This window comes from Mercurialis annua, linkage group LG5 (assembly GCF_937616625.2).
Source record: "Mercurialis annua linkage group LG5, ddMerAnnu1.2, whole genome shotgun sequence".
Lineage (NCBI taxonomy): Eukaryota > Viridiplantae > Streptophyta > Magnoliopsida > Malpighiales > Euphorbiaceae > Mercurialis > Mercurialis annua.
This window is the reverse complement of record NC_065574.1, coordinates 53361870-53379944: the sequence shown is the minus strand read 5'-3', so window position 1 is coordinate 53379944 and position 18075 is coordinate 53361870. Positions and strand designations below refer to the sequence as shown.

General features: G+C 32.6%; 4 protein-coding genes across 4 annotated transcripts; 3 read left to right on the top strand and 1 right to left on the bottom strand.

The window, feature by feature from the left end:
* The first annotated feature begins 2083 nt into the window (after positions 1-2083).
* LOC126682679 (la-related protein 6A) lies at positions 2084-6258 on the top strand. The gene is made up of 11 exons (XM_050378427.2): positions 2084-2457; positions 2639-2720; positions 3992-4086; positions 4223-4294; positions 4376-4455; positions 4553-4628; positions 4806-4853; positions 4941-5006; positions 5084-5218; positions 5634-5733; positions 5827-6258. The coding sequence occupies exons 1-11, from the start codon at positions 2197-2199 to the stop codon at positions 5964-5966; spliced, it is 1155 nt and encodes a 384-aa protein (XP_050234384.1). The 5' UTR covers positions 2084-2196; the 3' UTR covers positions 5967-6258.
* A 96-nt stretch (positions 6259-6354) lies between these two features.
* Positions 6355-12000, top strand: LOC126682677 (phospho-N-acetylmuramoyl-pentapeptide-transferase homolog). The gene is made up of 8 exons (XM_050378425.1): positions 6355-6760; positions 6851-6925; positions 7000-7217; positions 8045-8498; positions 8592-8656; positions 9613-9806; positions 10321-10529; positions 11586-12000. The coding sequence occupies exons 1-8, from the start codon at positions 6605-6607 to the stop codon at positions 11766-11768; spliced, it is 1554 nt and encodes a 517-aa protein (XP_050234382.1). The 5' UTR covers positions 6355-6604; the 3' UTR covers positions 11769-12000.
* A 1732-nt stretch (positions 12001-13732) lies between these two features.
* On the top strand, positions 13733-15879 carry LOC126682853 (40S ribosomal protein S14-3). The gene is made up of 6 exons (XM_050378617.2): positions 13733-13866; positions 14199-14318; positions 14423-14468; positions 14595-14680; positions 15280-15409; positions 15652-15879. Exons 1-6 carry the CDS (start codon positions 13864-13866, stop codon positions 15717-15719), a joined length of 453 nt encoding a protein of 150 aa, XP_050234574.1. The 5' UTR covers positions 13733-13863; the 3' UTR covers positions 15720-15879.
* A 1489-nt stretch (positions 15880-17368) lies between these two features.
* Positions 17369-18075, bottom strand: LOC126679885 (uncharacterized). The gene has a single exon (XM_050374897.2). The coding sequence runs from the start codon at positions 17919-17921 to the stop codon at positions 17469-17471; it is 453 nt and encodes a 150-aa protein (XP_050230854.1). The 5' UTR covers positions 17922-18075; the 3' UTR covers positions 17369-17468.

Here is an 18075-nt window from a genome sequence, read left to right as displayed (position 1 = left end):
ATTTCTTGTCTATTTATACTAAAGTATAGGCTTTAATTTTAAAGATTATTTTAGTCATCTAGAAAATTAGTGATATGTTTTCATAATCAAGAAATCTGAATAAACAATATAACAACTATACAAGAAAATACTATTTAATCTCAACTAGTGTTTAATGAGACTATAAATCATTTTAATATCCTTATCTTAATCAACTCAACAAAAACCTCATCAGCCCCCAAAATTTATATTTAATTGATGGATAAATTTGTACATAAACGTATAACTATTTTACACTATTATTTTACGAACAAAAGGTCAACGCGCCCCCTAAACTTGTGATAGGGGGTCATCTAACCCAATTTATATTTGTTTGAGCAATTAACCCCAAAACTCTTCATTTTTGGGTCAAATAACCCCATAATTATATTTTTAAAACGCATAAAATACAAATCGGAGGTAAGGAATGCAAAAAAATAATTAGATATTTCTCTTATTGTTGCGATATAATTATTCTAAATTTATCTTTTGAAATAAAAATATAAATTATGGGGTTATTTGACTTAAAATAAAGAGTTTCGGGATTAGTTGCTCAAACAAATATAAATTGGGTTAGATGACCCCGTGTTACAAGTTCAGGGGGCACGTTGACATTGTTCATTATTTTACATAACAATGCATTATTTCTGGATGAATTACATGGATTTTTGATAGATATAGGCTTAATTCCTTAAAAAAACTCCCACATTGTACTTTTTCTTCGTTTATACCCTAAACTTGTAAAAACACCATTTGTACCCAATTTTGGGTTTTATGTTTCATCCCTGCCCAGAAGCATTAAATTGTACTTTTTTAATTTGGAAAAGAGTTTAAACATACTTTTTTCTATTTTAAAAAATATAAATAAATCATTAAACTTAAAAAAATAATCAAATACATCCAATTAATTAATTAATTTTTTTAATCTTATAAAATAATAATAAAATTATTATTATTTTTAATTTTGTTGTCAGAAATATTTTTTTTAAAAATTTAAAAAACTTTAAAAAAATTTAAAAAAATTTAAAAAAATTCGGAAATATTTTTAAAAAAATTAAAAAAAATTATAATTTTTTTTAATTTTTTTTTGAAGATGATATTTTTGTACTATTAATAACATTAATATCTAATTAGTATATAAGTTAAAAATGAAGGATTATTTTAAACTCTTTTTTAAATGAAAAGAGTACAATTCAATGCTTTTGAGTAGATTTGAAACATAAAAATTCAAAATTGGATACAAATGGTGTTTTTACTAGATCAGAGTATAAACGAAAAAAGATGCAAGGTGTTTTTTTTTTTAAGAAATTAAGCCATAGATACATGATAGATTTTGAAGGCCTAATACCTTAAAAAACCCCGACCTTTTAGCCCCTTTTCAATCATACCCTGACGTTGTAAATTTGTCAATTTTACCCTATTTTGCATTTTTGTGTTTCAATTGTACCCTAAAATATTAAATTAATGCCTTTTTTATTTGAAAAAAATTTAAAAACATTCTCCACGTCTAATATATATTAATTGCATGTTTTTAAAATTTATTTAAATTTTGTTAAATTAATTAGGAATTAAAATTAGTGTTAATTTAATTATGGTTTTTAATTAGTTTTTAAAAATAAAGGACTTATTTGTACTTTTTTGAATACAAAAGAATTTAATTTCATCTTTATACTTAGTTAATTGAATGATTTCATCATTTAAGTAAAAAAATTAATAAAAGTTAAAAAATTGGGGTACAATTGAAAACGGAAAATTCAAAAGTGGGTAAAATTGACAAATTTGCAACGTCAGGGTAGAATTGAAAAAAACATTAAAGGTCGGGGGTTTTTGAGTGATTAGGCCGATTTTGAATTACACGTCTGATGAGAAACGACAAGCCTCAAAACTGATTCCGTACATAAACAGAGTGTCGTTTCGTGCAGTTTAATATATACGACGTTGTTTTATATGAGTAGTTCTAGTTAGTCAATACATTTTCCCAGCGGTGAAATTTGTCTGAAAAGGGACAAATTGACGGAAATATCCTTAGTAATTGCGCAACCCTATAAAAGAAATTATTGAAGAAGCGTGTGAAGAGTAGGAGGAGAAAGGGCGGGAGGGATTTGGCTGTTCTAATATTTCCACATTTCTTTGTTAAAACGCCATCGTTTCATCCCTCCTCCTCCTTACTCCTCTCAGATGGAAGGTGAGGTGGGACCCATCCCCGCCGTAGCGGCATCATCTCCACCGCCGCCGCTGCCGCATGATCCTACTTTCCTTCCCGTTGGATCCCCCGATGAACCCCTGCATGATGACGCCCAAGCTCTGGCGTCTGATGAGGATCACGAGGACGAGCACGACGACGTTGCTGACGTGGAACACGATCTTGATCAAGATCAGGACCAGCAGTCTGGGCCAGCTGATCGAGCCGAAGTTCTTAAGGCAAAGATCATTAAACAGGCAAGCCCTATTTTATTTTTTATGGTTTTATAATTTTTTTTTTGACCTAGACAGTGTTATGTATTGCTATTAGAAGCTTAATTAGTTGTATAAGCTGGATTATAATTAATATGCACATTGTAATTGATTAAATGTTCATATTTATGTGACATAGATTTGTATGTAATTTTTGGTTTTACAGGTGGAATATTACTTTAGTGATGAGAATTTACCCACTGACAACAATCTGATTGGTTTTATCAAGAAAAACAAGGAAGGTTTTGGTAAGTCTTAGCTTGTGAAAACATTTATCCCAATTGTATACTTATGGCTGCTTGACAAATAAATAGAGAATTGTGCAAAAACTCTAGCTGAGAAGTTTTGATGCCACAATTGTATCGTCGATTGAGTTTATTACTTGATTTTTTTTGAAGAAGGTAATGAATTTTAAATAATTGGAAAATTCGAGTAATCATGTGTATTTGCTTGATAGAAGTCACTTTTTACTTGAAAGAAGTCATTTATGTGGAGTGCACTAGCTCTATCTCTTTGTTATGAGTTTTTTTTTTTTTGGTGATAAAGATAAAGTCGCAATCAGTATTTTTCGCATGCAATGAGACCATAAATGCATGTTCATCTTTGGTCCTTGTCGTAGCATTAGCACACCCTGTGGAAGATTTGAAGATCAGGATAGAGCTTATTCTTGTTTGCTTTTGCTGCTTCGCTTTCTGTTTGTGTTCAAACATCACATACAAGATACAACCTTCTTTCTAGAAATTTCCTGTTACGAAGTTGCCTTTTGAAAGTTTCTTCATTGGTATTCAAAATGATCTGATTGCACCAAAATCATGCATTTATCACCATTTTGAAGTCAATAATAGAGATCCTGAAGATGATGAACCAAAACAGGTACTTCTGACAGGTTGCTTGCCCCAGATGTATTCCTGGTGCTGCTATCTAAGTTGTGCCGGATGTCTGGGGTTGCTCTGAATGACATAGCAACAATTGTTTTCTGATTCATTCTCTATTCATCATATTGCTTTATGTCTTGTCTAGCTTATAGTTAATGTTTTTGAGCATCTGCAGATTTTGATCTTTATTTTCGAGCACTGTCTTTTGTTTCACTAATTCGTCATATGCACTTCTTGGTGTCTAGCTTATAGTTTTTTTTTTTGAGCATTTAAAGATTTTGATCTCTGTTTTTAAGCGCTGTTTTTTAAAGGCACTAATGTTGTCATATGCACTTCTTTCCTACCAAAGAATTTTACCTATGGACTAGTAGAACAGAAAGCATCTGGTTTCACCTTTTGGAGTAATTTTTCTAGCTTCTTTGAGAAGGTTATTTTGTTCAACTTACTGTTTTCTCCCGTCTTTTGAATGAAATGTAATGAATTTTGATAATTTTTATGCACAAAACTATTCTGTCAGTGTTACAACCTTTTGCTCTTCTGCATTATCTTTTGATGCAACATGCTATTGTTCCAAGCCTATTTTACATGCCTTGTTTATGCTGCTTAGTTTGTGAAATCTTGTTATGCCTTTTCCTTCTTTGCAGTTCCCATCACAATCATTGCTTCCTTTAGGAAAATGAAGAAGCTCACCAGAGACCATTCTGTTATTGTTGCTGCACTTAAGGACTCTTCCTTTCTGGTAGGTAGCTATATCATTTACTCTTATAATGATGTCATGGAAATTGGAGTTATCACATGAGTGCTGTTTTCACTTGATTTATTTTGAAGAAGTTTCAACTTCAGTAATTTGAATCAATGCTTTGCATTATCTACAGGTTGTTTCGTCAGATGGAAAGAAGGTGAAACGCCTTCATCCTTTTCCAATTTCTGATTTTAGGGATCCAAAGGTAGTCTGTGAACTTATTGTTTCCCTTCTTACAATGTGCATGTTTTGTGTAAACTTTAAATTTCTAATTTGTGGACCCTAGTTATGCACTGTTCTGGTAGAGAATCTTCCTGAGGATCATTCGGTAGAAAATATCAGACGAATATTTGGTGAAGTTGGCCGGTATGCGTCTCATTCCATCCTTTTTCTTTTTCTTTCTTTATGTTATAGTCCTTGTTTGCTTGCTGTGCTCTATAATTGTTATTTTCTTATAAATCAGTATAAAGCATATCGCAATTCGTGATCCACATGTGATGGACGAGTCAAGAAAAGGTAGCAATCTGATAAGCAGCAAGGTACGGGACTCTTCTAGTTATTAAATGGCTTCTATATTCTAATAATCTTAAATTGCGATTGTGTTTCTAAGCCAACTTTTGTTAATTCTTAGTTGAATCAAAGGAGAGAAGCTATAAGATTTTATTTAGCTGATGCTGCTAAAAATTGCTTACAGTTTGTCTAAATTTTTCATGCAGCTGCATGCTTTGGTGGAATATAACAGTGTTGAGGCTGCGGAAAAAGCTGTGAGTATCCATTGAAAAGTTGCTGTATTTGGTTTATGATACTTGATTTTTAGTGTAAACTTGTCACTTGTCTGGTAATTGGCTCAGGTGGGTGCATTAAATAACGAACAAGACTGGAGAAATGGCTTGCGGGTCAAACTTCTTAAGCATTCGGTAAGGGTCATGTCTCGATTCTGTACTTAATAACAGTAATGGCCCAACGGATATTATTATTGCTTTTCTGGCTATAGGTCAAACATGGACAGAGAAAACCTTGGAGGGATGTGGATGTTGAAAAGCATAATAGTGGCAGAGCATCCAATCATATGGGAGATGAGGGTAATCATCACTTAAGTGAGCATCATGACGATACACCTGATGAAGAGGTAACATAGCTTCCCGCTTTTCAGATGTCATTTATATTATATGTGAGAAATTTTGGTAATATAATCATGTTTAAATTTGTGTTCGTTGAGCAAATTAGGCTGTAAGCAGGGGTAAATATGTTTGAATTTAAGAGTTAGGAGATTTTTCAATTGGAATTAAAGTTGTCATACATCTTTCAAAGGGAACTGTGGTGTTTGGTATGCAATACCACATTGATAAATTTATTGGTTTCTCTATCTTTGTTCATTCAACCATTTGTTTCAATCTGGTTATTTGTTCTGATGCATTATTTTCAGAAAATACATGTATCTTATGCCTTGCATAAAAAAAATGCGATTTGTAAAGGTTGGTGTTATTAAATTAGACATGGAAAGACGTCGATTTTTGATCTGCTCTCCATTAACTTCATTTCAGGATGGAGATCATTTATCCAAGGAGAAAAATGGACATAGAAGTCGCAACAATCGAGGACGGCAGAGAAGGAACAACAAATATCGTGCCACTAATGGGCTTGGTATTCTGATCCAATCAGCTTTCTCTTTTCTTTATCACATTTCTTTGGAAGTTCCGCAGAGTAAATAGATTCTATTTTATTCTTGTTTCCCAGGTCATGGATCCACCTCTAGTGCACATACCGTTGAACCTTCAAAGCCACCTCCCGGCCCTAAAATGCCGGACGGAACCAGGGGATTTACAATGGGAAGAGGCAGGCCTCTTGTACCTAATCAAAACCAACACTCAGTTTAACTTATTACACATATGTACTACTATGTATCTCAAAGAATTAGGGTGAAGTTGATGTGATGCTGCTTTAATATCAGCAGTGTGGAAGATGAGAGCGGATGTTTTGTACTGCTCGATTGTTTCCTTTCAATTGTTTTTCCGTTGATGTTTTGCATACGAAATCCAAACAATCAATCAAACAATTCAGCAGTACAGGGCACTTTTTATGAGTCTGCTTTATCAAATTTGTACAAAAGGAAACAGAACACTGAAAATCTTGTGAAAATTTACAGGCCAGTGACATCAATTTTCATCATGTTTGTTTGTTTTTGAAATGTAGCGCCATTTGTAATTTTACGATTGCTGAACAAGATTTTATTTAAGGATGAATGCCTTTACGCCAGATTTTTTGTTTTGTTTTTTTGCTCAAACGGATATCGAACTGGTGGTTAAGCTCAGACTAAGGTGTGCACGCACCTAGGTGGCGCGTAATGACCGTAGTAAACGACAGAAGAAAGTTGCGGACTTGCGGGCGTTCCAAAGGGTAAAGCTGAAGCAAACCGCAACTGTATTCACCAAACGACAACAAAAACCGCCTCTACTTTTGTCTTCCTTCTCCCGCTTTCTCTTTGTGCATCTGCAATGAGAGGAATTTTCTGAATATGCCTTATGACTCGTATTTTTCATTTTCATTTTCATCGCTCTCTTCCTTAACTATGCGATCTCTATATTACAACCATCATTTCTCTCTGTTAGACCGATTTTCACTTACAAACCGCCGCTCTCTTCCGCCGTCGAATTCATTCCACCGTTTTAAGGTATCAGTGTTTATGAGTTAAATCCAATAATTTAATCCTTAATGATCTGGATACGTGTTCTTATTTGAATTTTGCTCTGGTTTTTTGCAGTTAAATTTATCAAATGCTAGAAAGCGTGGGTTCCGATTGCAACATAGGAATGTTCAAGTTGGAGCCTTTGATGATGTAATCTGTCTTTTTTTTTCTTCAAATTGCTAGTAAATTTGTTTACGGTGTTTATAGTTTTTGGTATATTACAGGACTTTGGTGTATCCTTTGATGATTGGACTGATAATGAGGCTTCGGCTGCTGCTGGTGCCTATTTGATATCGTCCAGCGACGATGACAGTGATGGAGATTATATGTTGAATCCAGTTAGTGATATCGATTTGCCTTCTTCTAGTGTTTCGAGTCATGATTCTCTTACGGTAACTGCTCACAGGCTAGCCATCATTGCGAAAGAACGAAGAAAACATAGGCAAGTGGAACTATACTTATGATTGTTATTGTTGCTTGCAGTACTATTATGTAAATAAAAGCTCTACATTATGTATAAAGTCGATAGTGATGACAAACCGAAATATATACAGCTCTAAGCTAGTATTTTAATGAGTTGGCATGTCATTCGAGCTATTAACTGTTAATTTATTTCAAAGGACTGGCCTTGTTTTTGGGTGTTCCTTTAAGGTTATTGGTGCGCTTAAAACGTTTTGATTGCCGCAACTTGATGTTTTTGATATAACAAACCCAGTCCTGCTTTTTTTTTTCAGCGTTTTGACAAAGCTTTACATTTTCTTATGATGCACTAACTACCAGTTGTTGTGTATTTTAAGGGGTATTCTGCTTATGATGCCTATGTCTCTCTGAATTTGGCTTTATCCAGAATATCTTGTGTGATGCTAATACCTTTTAGTTAAGACTAATTCTAATCTAGACTGTCTAATCATCTTCCTTCTGGCTGAAATTTAAGTTGAAAATGGAGATAAGCTTGTTTAAGCTCTGGTTTCTGTTTCTAGCTTATATTTCCTGCTACATCCTTCGTTTGATTAAACTGCTTTACCATTGGGCGGTACTATTGTCTTTTGGAACTCTATTGTTGGTAAAGAGGGCATGAAATGCTGCCGAGTATCAATAGATTATGCTTATAATATAAGGCAAGCTTTTGGTAACATAACCATATTTACTATAGGGATCATGTTCTTTAAGCTTCTGTTTAGTAGTTTCTTTGTTGATGGGTTATTTCATGTATTATTGGTGCGCTTTTTTGAAGTTTCTTTGTTTGATTGTTATCATATTGTGTTGCAGGATGAGACTTGGAATTTTTAATAATATGGGATTGATTGGCTTTGCGATGTTGCTTCTTTTTTTTGTCGATTGGTGTGCATGGAAGATTGTCAGATTACCTCTTTCTCCTTTGCACTTGTCCCGTCCTTTTCTCACTTCAATAGCTTTAGCATCTATAGCGGGTTATGTTAGCGTCCCTTTTCTCAACACTATGAAGATTCATCAAGTTATAAGTGAAAAAAGGCGGCCAGATAGACACTTCAAGAAAAGGCAAACCCCCACGATGGGTGGTTTGTTTTTCATACCAATTGGAGTAGGAGTTGCAATATTCTTAGCTGGTTTCTCTTCTGTTGAAGTTTATGGAGCAGCAGTGGCAACTCTAGCATTTGCTGCTATTGGTTTGTTAGATGATATTTTAAGTCTCACGAAGAATCATCATAAAGGGTTACCTTCTTGGACAAAATTATTATTGGAGGTAAGGTTACTTGTATTGTTTTGCTTTCAAGGTCTTAAAAATTTGATTGTTTGATTGTTAACGGTCCTGAAACTACCCTGTCTATTTTTACAGGCTGCTGTTGGGACTTTGTTTGCACTTTGGTTGGATGCCACGAGCATATCATCACCCTACAGCATGTATACATTCTTGAACTAATATGATCAACATTTATCTGACGGTAACTCACATATCTATTCTCAGGAGAAATGTTTCACAACAGGATATAACATTTGTTGGTTTTATTGGGAATGATCAGTATGTATTTACAGTACACAATATGCCCCCTTTAATGCCAGCAGGTCATCCCAACACTGAAAATATATTTAGAACGAATAGTCATAACATATTTATTCTGTAGGAAACCTCTAGTTTTGCTCATTATGTAAAATTTCCTGTTAGAATTGATTTTTCTGTTGACATTGAACTTTCTAGATGCTGCCATATCTAAATTTCTTCTCACTTGATTAAGTGAAGTTATCCATGACAAATTGACAATATGCTTGCTTTTAAGTTGGTGTGAGTAAAGAGTAGATCTGTTGATGTAGAGATGTAATTTCACATTGTGCGCTCAAAGAAGAAGTGCAAAACAATTATGGGCTTTAGTGACATGGGAAATTGCAGATGGACTAGAAAGATGATTCTTTGAAATGACTCTTGAATTATATGGGAATGGGCATAGAGTTGCAGAGTTGTGCCTTTTTTTTTAATTCACAAAGTTTTAGCTAATGAAACTGATTTTGGGGACGTGCAAATTCTAAACTAATTAAATTGCAGAAGGAAATGTCAGATCTATTTGTATTATATTTGTTTGAATTTATGCGCCCCTTGAAATTGGGGAAGAAACATTTTTTTTGGTTTTTTAATGTTTTCTTATTAATGCTGCCACTGTTTTCTTTTGGAAATCATTTGAAAGCATATTATAACTATAAAGCGTCTTTCAAGATTTTATTTAGTTGCATTAATTGCATAGAGCTTGTTAGTTTTTCAACTATTAATAGTGTTTTACAAAAATATACAGTTACTGCCTGAATGATAGTATCTTTGTTGCACTACTGAGTGTTCTCATTGAATTCATTCTCCTTTTGTTGTGCAGGAAAATGTTAATTCCTCTACCTGGACAACTGGGTCTTGTATGCCTTGGAAAATGTTATTTATTGCTGACTTCCTTTTGTTTTGTCTCCATGGGAAGTGGAATTGACTTAACTGACAGTCTTGATGGCCTAGCTGGTGGAACTGCTGCATTGGCTTTAATTGGAATGTCAATCGCAGTGCTACCAATATGTCCTGGTTAGTATAGATTTCTTCTGGGAATTTGTTTATAGTTTCTCTCAAGAGTGTGGAACATGGTAGTTAGTAAAATCATTTTCCTGGCCTTTGATTTTCATTCTCAATATTAATAGCAAATTGTAGCGAAAGTCTAACAGAAAAACAACAAAGGAATGTAACGTGCCAAATTGAGCAATACTACCAAACATGATCTATGTTCTATAATACTCTGTTACTGACTTGGCTATGCATTTCATTCATTTGCACTTATGCATTTGAATGTATAGGCTTATCCGTGCAAACTACTAACCTTTAAGCATTTAGTGAGACATCCAGTTTTCCTTCATACTTCACACTTACTAATAGCGTGTTCATGCCTTCCAAGCTCTATCATTATTTTAGTTAAAAAGAATTGAATTGTCGCATGGTGTTTTATATGTTCACCATTGTATTTAAGACTATGATGAATGTTGTTTCATTGTTGGCCTGAGATATTATCAAGTATTATTATGCTAATAATTTTTTTCCAAATCAGAACTAGCAATTTTTGGATCATCAATGGCAGGAGCTTGTGTTGGTTTTCTGTTGCACAATCGATACAAGGCATCTGTATTTATGGGAGATACAGGATCCCTGGCATTAGGAGGTGCATTAGCCTCAATGGCTGCTTGTAGTGGAATGTTCTTTCCCTTGTTTATTTCATCCGGATTCATTTTTTTGGAAGCGTCTTCAGTAATTATGCAGGTATATTACTGTCTGGGAATTGTTTTCCAGTCAGAAACTTTCATTTGTCATCAAAATATTCTAGCTATTCTTTCTCTCTCTTTGTTTTTATATGCACTATATTGAGTGTTTTGATTGTAAATTTTTTTCCCTTCTTGATCAATGCTATTGCTTATCCAACTGAATTCATGTTGTGCTACAGTGATACATTTCATGCCTTTGTGTAAATAGCAAATTTATTCATTTTTCAGTAAAAAGAGTATGTCCTTTTCCTTGTTTCTCTTATTCCTCTGGTTGTGGTTGTTATGATTATAATCTGGTAATGATTGAGTAGATTTGCTAGTAGTTAGGTATCGCATGGAGAAAACTAATAAGAAGCAACATAATAATAATTTTGGCACAAAATGAGATTGATTCATCACTGTACTTTGCTTGAAGAATAAATTGCTCGGATATTTTTTTTTCTTTACGATACTTGTTTTAAACCGAGTATATCAAGAATTGTGACAAAAACATGTATGGATAGTCTTTTGTCCATCTTCCTGTACAACATGCTACGCTTAACTTCTAATGATATTTTGTATTAAATAATGTTTGTTTTCCTCTAAACCATAAGAGAGGACCGTTTTCAGTAGGGGTTTTCAAATTTGGTTTTTGTAGGTTATAGATTTTTAAACGCCCATTATTTAGTGAGTTCATATTTGAAAAAAATAAGATTGTCAATATTGCACTCAATTTCATTTTATCCAAAGTTCATAACCCACATAAACCATATTTGAACACTCCTATGGTTTTCAGTATTTGAATTTAAAGCATAATGTAGCAAACAAGTTTTTTTTTTCTTCAGCCGTAGTCCATTCACTTGTAGCAATTTCTGATAGATTTTTTCATTTTTATGATGTTTAGGACCTGTAGTTTTTATTATTCATAAGCAGAATCTCCTTATATGGGAATATATGTGAGAATATTACGTTCTTTCTACTTTGAGTTTGTATTTCTACATTAGTACATTTATACTGAGAAACACCCTCGAGTTGTATCTGAAGTGGTGAGAGTTGAACATGGCTTGTGTTGCAGGTAGCATACTTCAAGGCAACCAAACGATTGAAGGGTATTGGGCAGCGGTTGTTTCGGATGACACCTTTTCACCATCACCTTGAATTATGTGGGTTCAAGGAGCCAAGAATTGTTGCTGGTGCATATGCTGCATCATGCCTTCTGGCTTTAATTGCAGGGTACGTCGGTCTAATATCCGCTTAGATATTCAAAGTATTTTGCAAGTCCACTATTATTTTTTGTAGTTAGGGTCAACTATAAATAGAATTTTCTATTCTTTATTTTGATGAGTTGATTACAGAGAGGAATTTAATTTCCTGTATAATTTGAGTTTAGGCTTGCCTATTTTGTTTCTTTTTCGAACTGTATTTATGGTTATGTCATTTGACTTTCCTGATTTTAATCATAGTGTAACACGCCATTTGTTCTTTCAGAATGTTACGACTTGGATTTTATTAATTTAATTTCTTCAATTATTAAGAATTGTGTGTGAATTTGAAAAGACTGAAATGAAACCCAGTGTTGAGTTAACAATTCTTTGCTCATGACAATCTGTAGCAATTCTTAAATTTCATTCCCGCAATCTGTGATATGAAAACATGATGTTGAATTGCTGGAAAAGTATTTAATACAACCGTTGCGTTATGTTATTCGTATAATAAACTAATTGCATCTTAGCCATATGAGTTTTTTATTGTTAACAAAATAGTAATAATTAAAAAAGTTATATCGCAAATGCTCATTAGTTTATTGTAAATATGACATGACACAATTATTATATGAGATAAACACTCTGAATTGATATGATAGATAATAAGTTAAAATTATAAGTAGCATGAGAATTTAAAATTTGACATGCAAGGAATTTGTATAAATGTCACCTATGAATAAGATGCTAATATATGATTTCTCAAACTATATATTTTTTAATTAAACTAGATAATATCATCAAAAAAGTGATTTCATAAGGTACATGAGCTCAATGTAAATATTTAAACTTTTAAAGCTCAGTCATCTCATTTATCCTCGAGCCATTCATCTAATATTCTAGCTCTTATGGTTATCTAAAATTATATAAAAAAAACCTATAAATTATAGTTCGAATGGTATAAATATTAGATAAAAATTCTATTAAATTGTGAAATTTGTTCCTCCTCTTTGGTTATAAAGAAAAAACATATAGAAATAACTCATCATTGACTCCATTTAAAAAATTTGTTTAACCCTTAATTATTATGAACTTTGACTACATGGATTAAATTTTTTAAACTTTTTACTTTTGATATGTTTTTTTTGTTTTACCAAAATACTCTAATGCTATACTTTTTCAAAGAGTAATTTATATAATATCTATAAAAATATCCCCCTTTCTCTCAAAAATAATAATAATATTCCTTTTATTCCATGAAGATAAAAAACATTATATTTTGATAAAATTTAAAAAAGTAGTTAATTATAGCGAAATTATTATAAGAAAAATGCTATATCATATGAAGTGGTATAGTCACGAATGACAGTTAAAATATTTACAACATATAAAGCAATTGATTCTAAATCAGATTATCTTAAATGATTGTATGCTTTTTATTTTATTTTTGTTATTTATGATTGTTTGACGTCTAAAAATATTTCAAAAAAGTTAGTTGCTTTTAAAAATTATGAACTTTAGCCGTATTTTATAATTTTAACACGCAATTTGATTTTTGGCAATTCAATACATTATCTATCATATTTTATTCCAATTCAAAGTACCAAACAATTTTCCGTCAATTTTTTTTGATATTATTCCGATGTCCACGTCAACATTATTTTGAAGGAAAATTGTTTGGTTTGTGGAATTGAAAAAAATTCAATAGTTGGTGTTCGACCTTGCCAAAGACTAAATTTGATGTTAAAATTGCAAAACACGTTAAAATCCGTAATTTTTAAAACAAATAAGTAAAAAAAAAATTATGTAGATTTAAGTCGAACCGAACCGAACCGAAGGGGTTAAATTAAATCTCAACAAAAAGAAAGTCCAACAGAAGGGTTAAGAAAGCACACTAAGTCGAATCGAATGGGCATTGAGAAGAATAACAAGAAGTGTAGGGCTATATATTAATTTTAAAAAACTAAAGGGACCAAAATGAAAACCCAAAAAATAGTTTCATCAGTAAAACCCTAATCCACTACTGTCCCTTATAATTGTCGCCGAACCATTGAGTTGCCGTTTGCTCTCTAGGGTTTTCGCATTTTTCAAACACAGCAGCCTCCTCTCTAGCTTCACTTATCATCGTCTCACTCTAATCTTCTCGCCGCCATGGTAAGAACTAAGAAATCTCTCTCTGTATCTGAATACTGTTTGTTTTAGCTGTTTATTTTGAGAATTCTAGCAAAATACGGTGTCGTATTCGTTTGATTTTTCACTTAGTGTTAACAAACCCTAGATCCGTATATTTTCTGCACTGTTTCATCATCAGATACTGAAAAGCAGCTGGTATTTAATGTTGTTTGATTATTAATTGGAACTAGCGATTTGCGAGAATCATTTCAATTGAATTTAGATTTGGCGAAATTAGTTGCATGAATTAACGCATGATTTTTGCAGATTTAGTCTTGTGTTCTAATGCTTGTATTGAATGTTTTTTGTTACAGTCGAAGAAGAAGACTAGAGAGCCAAAGGAGGACAATGTTACCCTTGGACCTGCAGTTAGGGAGGGTGAACATGTTTTTGGAGTTGCCCATATTTTTGCCTCATTTAATGACACATTCATCGTAAGTATTGCTGTATGTATAGTGATGTTTGGCAATTCTTTGTCTTTGGTTAGTTGTAATTTTAATGCTTAGTTGTGTTATTCATGTGTTTGTTTGGGTTGCAGCACGTCACTGATCTATCTGGTCGAGAAACCCTTGTTCGCATAACAGGTAACATTTTGTTGCTGGTCATATAACATTGTTGTTTATCAGTATCTGTGATTCTGGAAGTACTGTAGTTGTAGTGAAGATAGATGTGATTGCAAGTTTTGACATGTAAATTTGCTATTTAAACAGGTGGAATGAAGGTGAAAGCTGATAGAGATGAGTCTTCACCTTATGCTGCTATGCTTGCAGCACAGGATGTCACTCAGAGATGCAAGGTTATATGTCCTTACGTACTCGTTATTCTTATTATTCAGCGGTCTTATGAAGATTTAGTGCGTTTAGACTGCTTTTGATGTCATCTATATAAAGCTTATCAAGACTAGCATCTATTTAAAGTTGGCCTGTCTTGCCAAATAAGCATGCTTAGGCTTCATTGAGTTACTTTCTTTCAGTGTCTAGGATGTTGCCTGGTTATCCATACTGTCTGCTATTCTTGCATTGTTTATACGGAAGATGTTTCAATTCAAGTCCCCATCTTTTCCAAACTTCAACCTTCTTATGTCAATGTCAGCTTAGGTTTTAAATAGTGAGATGATTTTGTTTTGTCTGCCTTGTTTTCTTCCCTTGTTTTGATTTCATTCACCAAACCTTTGGTTTTCTTAAAGTATCATCTGATTAGTACTTCTAAGTTGCTCGTTTCTATTAGATAACACATTTAAGTTGAATGTTGTCTCATTTGTGATGCTTATGTCTGCCAAAATATTTGCTCTAGTTTTGTGCATAACATTTATTTCTTTGAGTCATTGTATTTTCACTGTTTTCACATCTTCTATGCTATATGATGCTAATATGCTCAAGTGGGTTTTGGAAATAGGAACTTGGCATTACTGCTCTGCATATTAAGCTCCGTGCCACTGGTGGGAACAAAACAAAAACACCTGGTCCTGGTGCACAGTCTGCCCTGCGTGCTCTTGCTCGTTCTGGAATGAGAATTGGTCGCATTGGTAAGACTTTCTACAAATCCTTTTCTTGATTTGATGCATTAGTTGTTATTTTTGTCCACCTATTAGTGCCATTAGTTATATGTTTTATGTCCTATCACTTTTGCTTCAATTAAAGTCCGGTGAATCTTAGTGATAAGAAGCATCACAAGGAAAATGATTTGAGTGATAAGAAGCATCTGTTAAACTAATAATTTGAACGTGTTCCGTTTTTAATACTGTACTGATTTAATGTAATGTTACAGAGGACGTGACACCAATTCCAACTGATAGCACCCGCAGAAAGGGTGGTAGAAGAGGAAGAAGGCTGTGAGTTTGTGTTTTGGCAACTTGTTGCAGATCTATTTTTATTTTGGGACAATTTCTCCAGTTGTGGAACTGATTTTAGTTTTTAATATTTCTCATTGCATAATCAATTGAAGTTATGTAGAAGTTAAAGATATTAGTATTGAATACCCTGAAATTTTGTTTTATTTATGTCGTGTATTATCTGTTAGTTTATTGTCTGATTGGGCTGGTTATTTTGCTTCTTTGGAATGTGCAATGTTATCTAGCATCTGAAATGCTATGATAAACATGTTTACTCACTTGATCACTTCTATAATTAAGCACAAACTCTTAACTCAAAGTTGCCATAATACAGTCTGGTATGCTTTTTGAAATTTCCAAACTGGAAAGTTTTCATATCTAATGATTAGTTCAGAAGGGTCTTTTATTTTATTCTTCTCCTGAAATGTTAAATTTAATATTTTTCTGAAGGGATATATTTTTCTGGTGCTTCAAATGATATATATTAACAAAGTGTATGAAAAATGATCATTTTGTTATAATCAGTTTTTAATAGATTTAAAAGCAGTTGCATATCTTGCTTCTCGTTGAAACTGATTTCCGACACCGGCGACTTTTTTAACAGCAGAATCTACCAATTTCCCGAATTAGGAAGTTAGAGCATCCTCAATGGACTCTCTAAAATTGTCAAACTCTTTAAATTAAAGAGTTTGACAATAAATTAGGAGTCTAATGGACTCTCTATTCTTTATATTTAGAGTAGAGAGTGAAAATGGCTCTCCATATGTAGAGAGCCATTTTCACTCTCTACTTCATTTTTCAAATAGTAAAATTTTAAATTTTAAAAAAATAAGGTAGTTATTTTTACTTTTAAATATTATATTTTTACTTTTAGTCAAAAAATTGAATAAATAAATGAATAAAAAATTAAATAAATAAAAATTATTTTGTTAATATTTAATATTTTATTAATATTTTATATGAAAACAAAATAAAATAAAATTTAATATTAGAGAGGCAATTAATTTAATATTATTATTATTTAATACTTTTATTTTATTATTAATTATTAAAATTATATACAATAAAAAATTGATATTAAAGAGTCTATTGGAGTAAAATTTTAAATATCACTCTTTATTTTTAAGATGTTCTTTATTTTACAAAAGATGCTCTTTATTTTAAAGAATACCACTGGGGATGCTCTTAGGCAAGTCCAAAAGAGTCTTTGCATTTAAAGACGGCTTAATTTTGCAGCAAACATTTTAAAATCATATCATCGTTAGATTATAAATAAACAAAGAATTTACTGCTTTCCAACTTATACCTTAAAATCAAATAAGTTATTTTTAATATTTTTAATAAATTAGATCATTAAATTTATATTTCAAAATTAAATAAATAATTTTAATCAATTAAAACTTCAAATTTATATTTTCGACTAAATAAATTGGCATTTGGAGTATACAAGTCAGGAGCTACTTGATATAAACTGAAGTAGTTTGAGATCTAATTGACTAAAAAATAAATTTAAAAATCTTATTGTCCAAAAGAATTAGAAATAATTTATTCCATCGTAAAATATAAGTTCAAAGCCATGTTGACCTTTTGTTATAAATTATTAAATCACTAAACAAACATAAGTGGGTATTCATTAAAATGGCTAAACCAAGGTAAATTAAACTAATTATTCATTACAATCCACTACAATACAGACAATTATAACATCAAATTAACATAAAGCAATGATTTTTAAATAACAATTAGTAACATTTTACTTCTTGTTTTCATCTTCCAATTCAAAAGCAGAGACAGGAAAAGTTCTAGAAATACCAGTAGGATTACCAAAAGTAATCTTAGAGGTATCTTTTTCATCCATATAAATATCAGAAATACCCACCCAAATAAACAGCTCCTTACTCTTGACACCTGTCAGCCGTTTCATCCTCTTATCCTCAACAAACGCCGTTACCTCCGTTTCATAACTAACGTTCCGTCCAATCTGACGGAACCTATGAACCTTCGAACTCTTCTGTTTCAGCCAAACAAACCCCGTTTTACGGTTATAACCGACCTCTACGAGGTCGTCTAGGGGTAACAATCCCTTAGGCAACCGAATTTCTTCGAGAAGATCTAATGATTTCTGCTTGCACAGTAGATCGCCGGTGTAGATCTCAGCTCCGTCGCGGTGGTTTGCGGTTGCTATTTGATTTTGAGTCGTCATCATTTTGGGAAGAAAACCAAGGCATACGACGTCGTCTAGGGTTTTGTTTGGCAGAGAAGAAAGCGAATGAATATAGGAAGACGCAGGAGAATTTATATAGACGGATGGATAGCTTGTTGACTTGTTGTCAAACCAAAATCGGTTAATGAACCAACTA

Excerpts from the sequence above, each read along its gene's own strand:
- LOC126682853 (XM_050378617.2), top strand. Across the intron at positions 14,319-14,422 it reads CATTTAATGACACATTCATC|CACGTCACTGATCTATCTGG; the intron begins GTAAGTATTGCT and ends TTTGGGTTGCAG. Across the intron at positions 14,681-15,279 it reads ATGTCACTCAGAGATGCAAG|GAACTTGGCATTACTGCTCT; the intron begins GTTATATGTCCT and ends TTTTGGAAATAG.
- LOC126679885 (XM_050374897.2), bottom strand. The coding sequence starts at position 17,921 with ATGATGACGACTCAAAATCAAATAGCAACCGCAAACCACCGCGACGGA.
- LOC126682677 (XM_050378425.1), top strand. The coding sequence starts at position 6,605 with ATGCCTTATGACTCGTATTTTTCATTTTCATTTTCATCGCTCTCTTCC. Across the intron at positions 7,218-8,044 it reads AAAGAACGAAGAAAACATAG|GATGAGACTTGGAATTTTTA; the intron begins GCAAGTGGAACT and ends ATTGTGTTGCAG. Across the intron at positions 8,499-8,591 it reads GGACAAAATTATTATTGGAG|GCTGCTGTTGGGACTTTGTT; the intron begins GTAAGGTTACTT and ends CTATTTTTACAG.
- LOC126682679 (XM_050378427.2), top strand. The coding sequence starts at position 2,197 with ATGGAAGGTGAGGTGGGACCCATCCCCGCCGTAGCGGCATCATCTCCA. Across the intron at positions 2,458-2,638 it reads AGGCAAAGATCATTAAACAG|GTGGAATATTACTTTAGTGA; the intron begins GCAAGCCCTATT and ends TTGGTTTTACAG. Across the intron at positions 5,219-5,633 it reads ACGATACACCTGATGAAGAG|GATGGAGATCATTTATCCAA; the intron begins GTAACATAGCTT and ends ACTTCATTTCAG.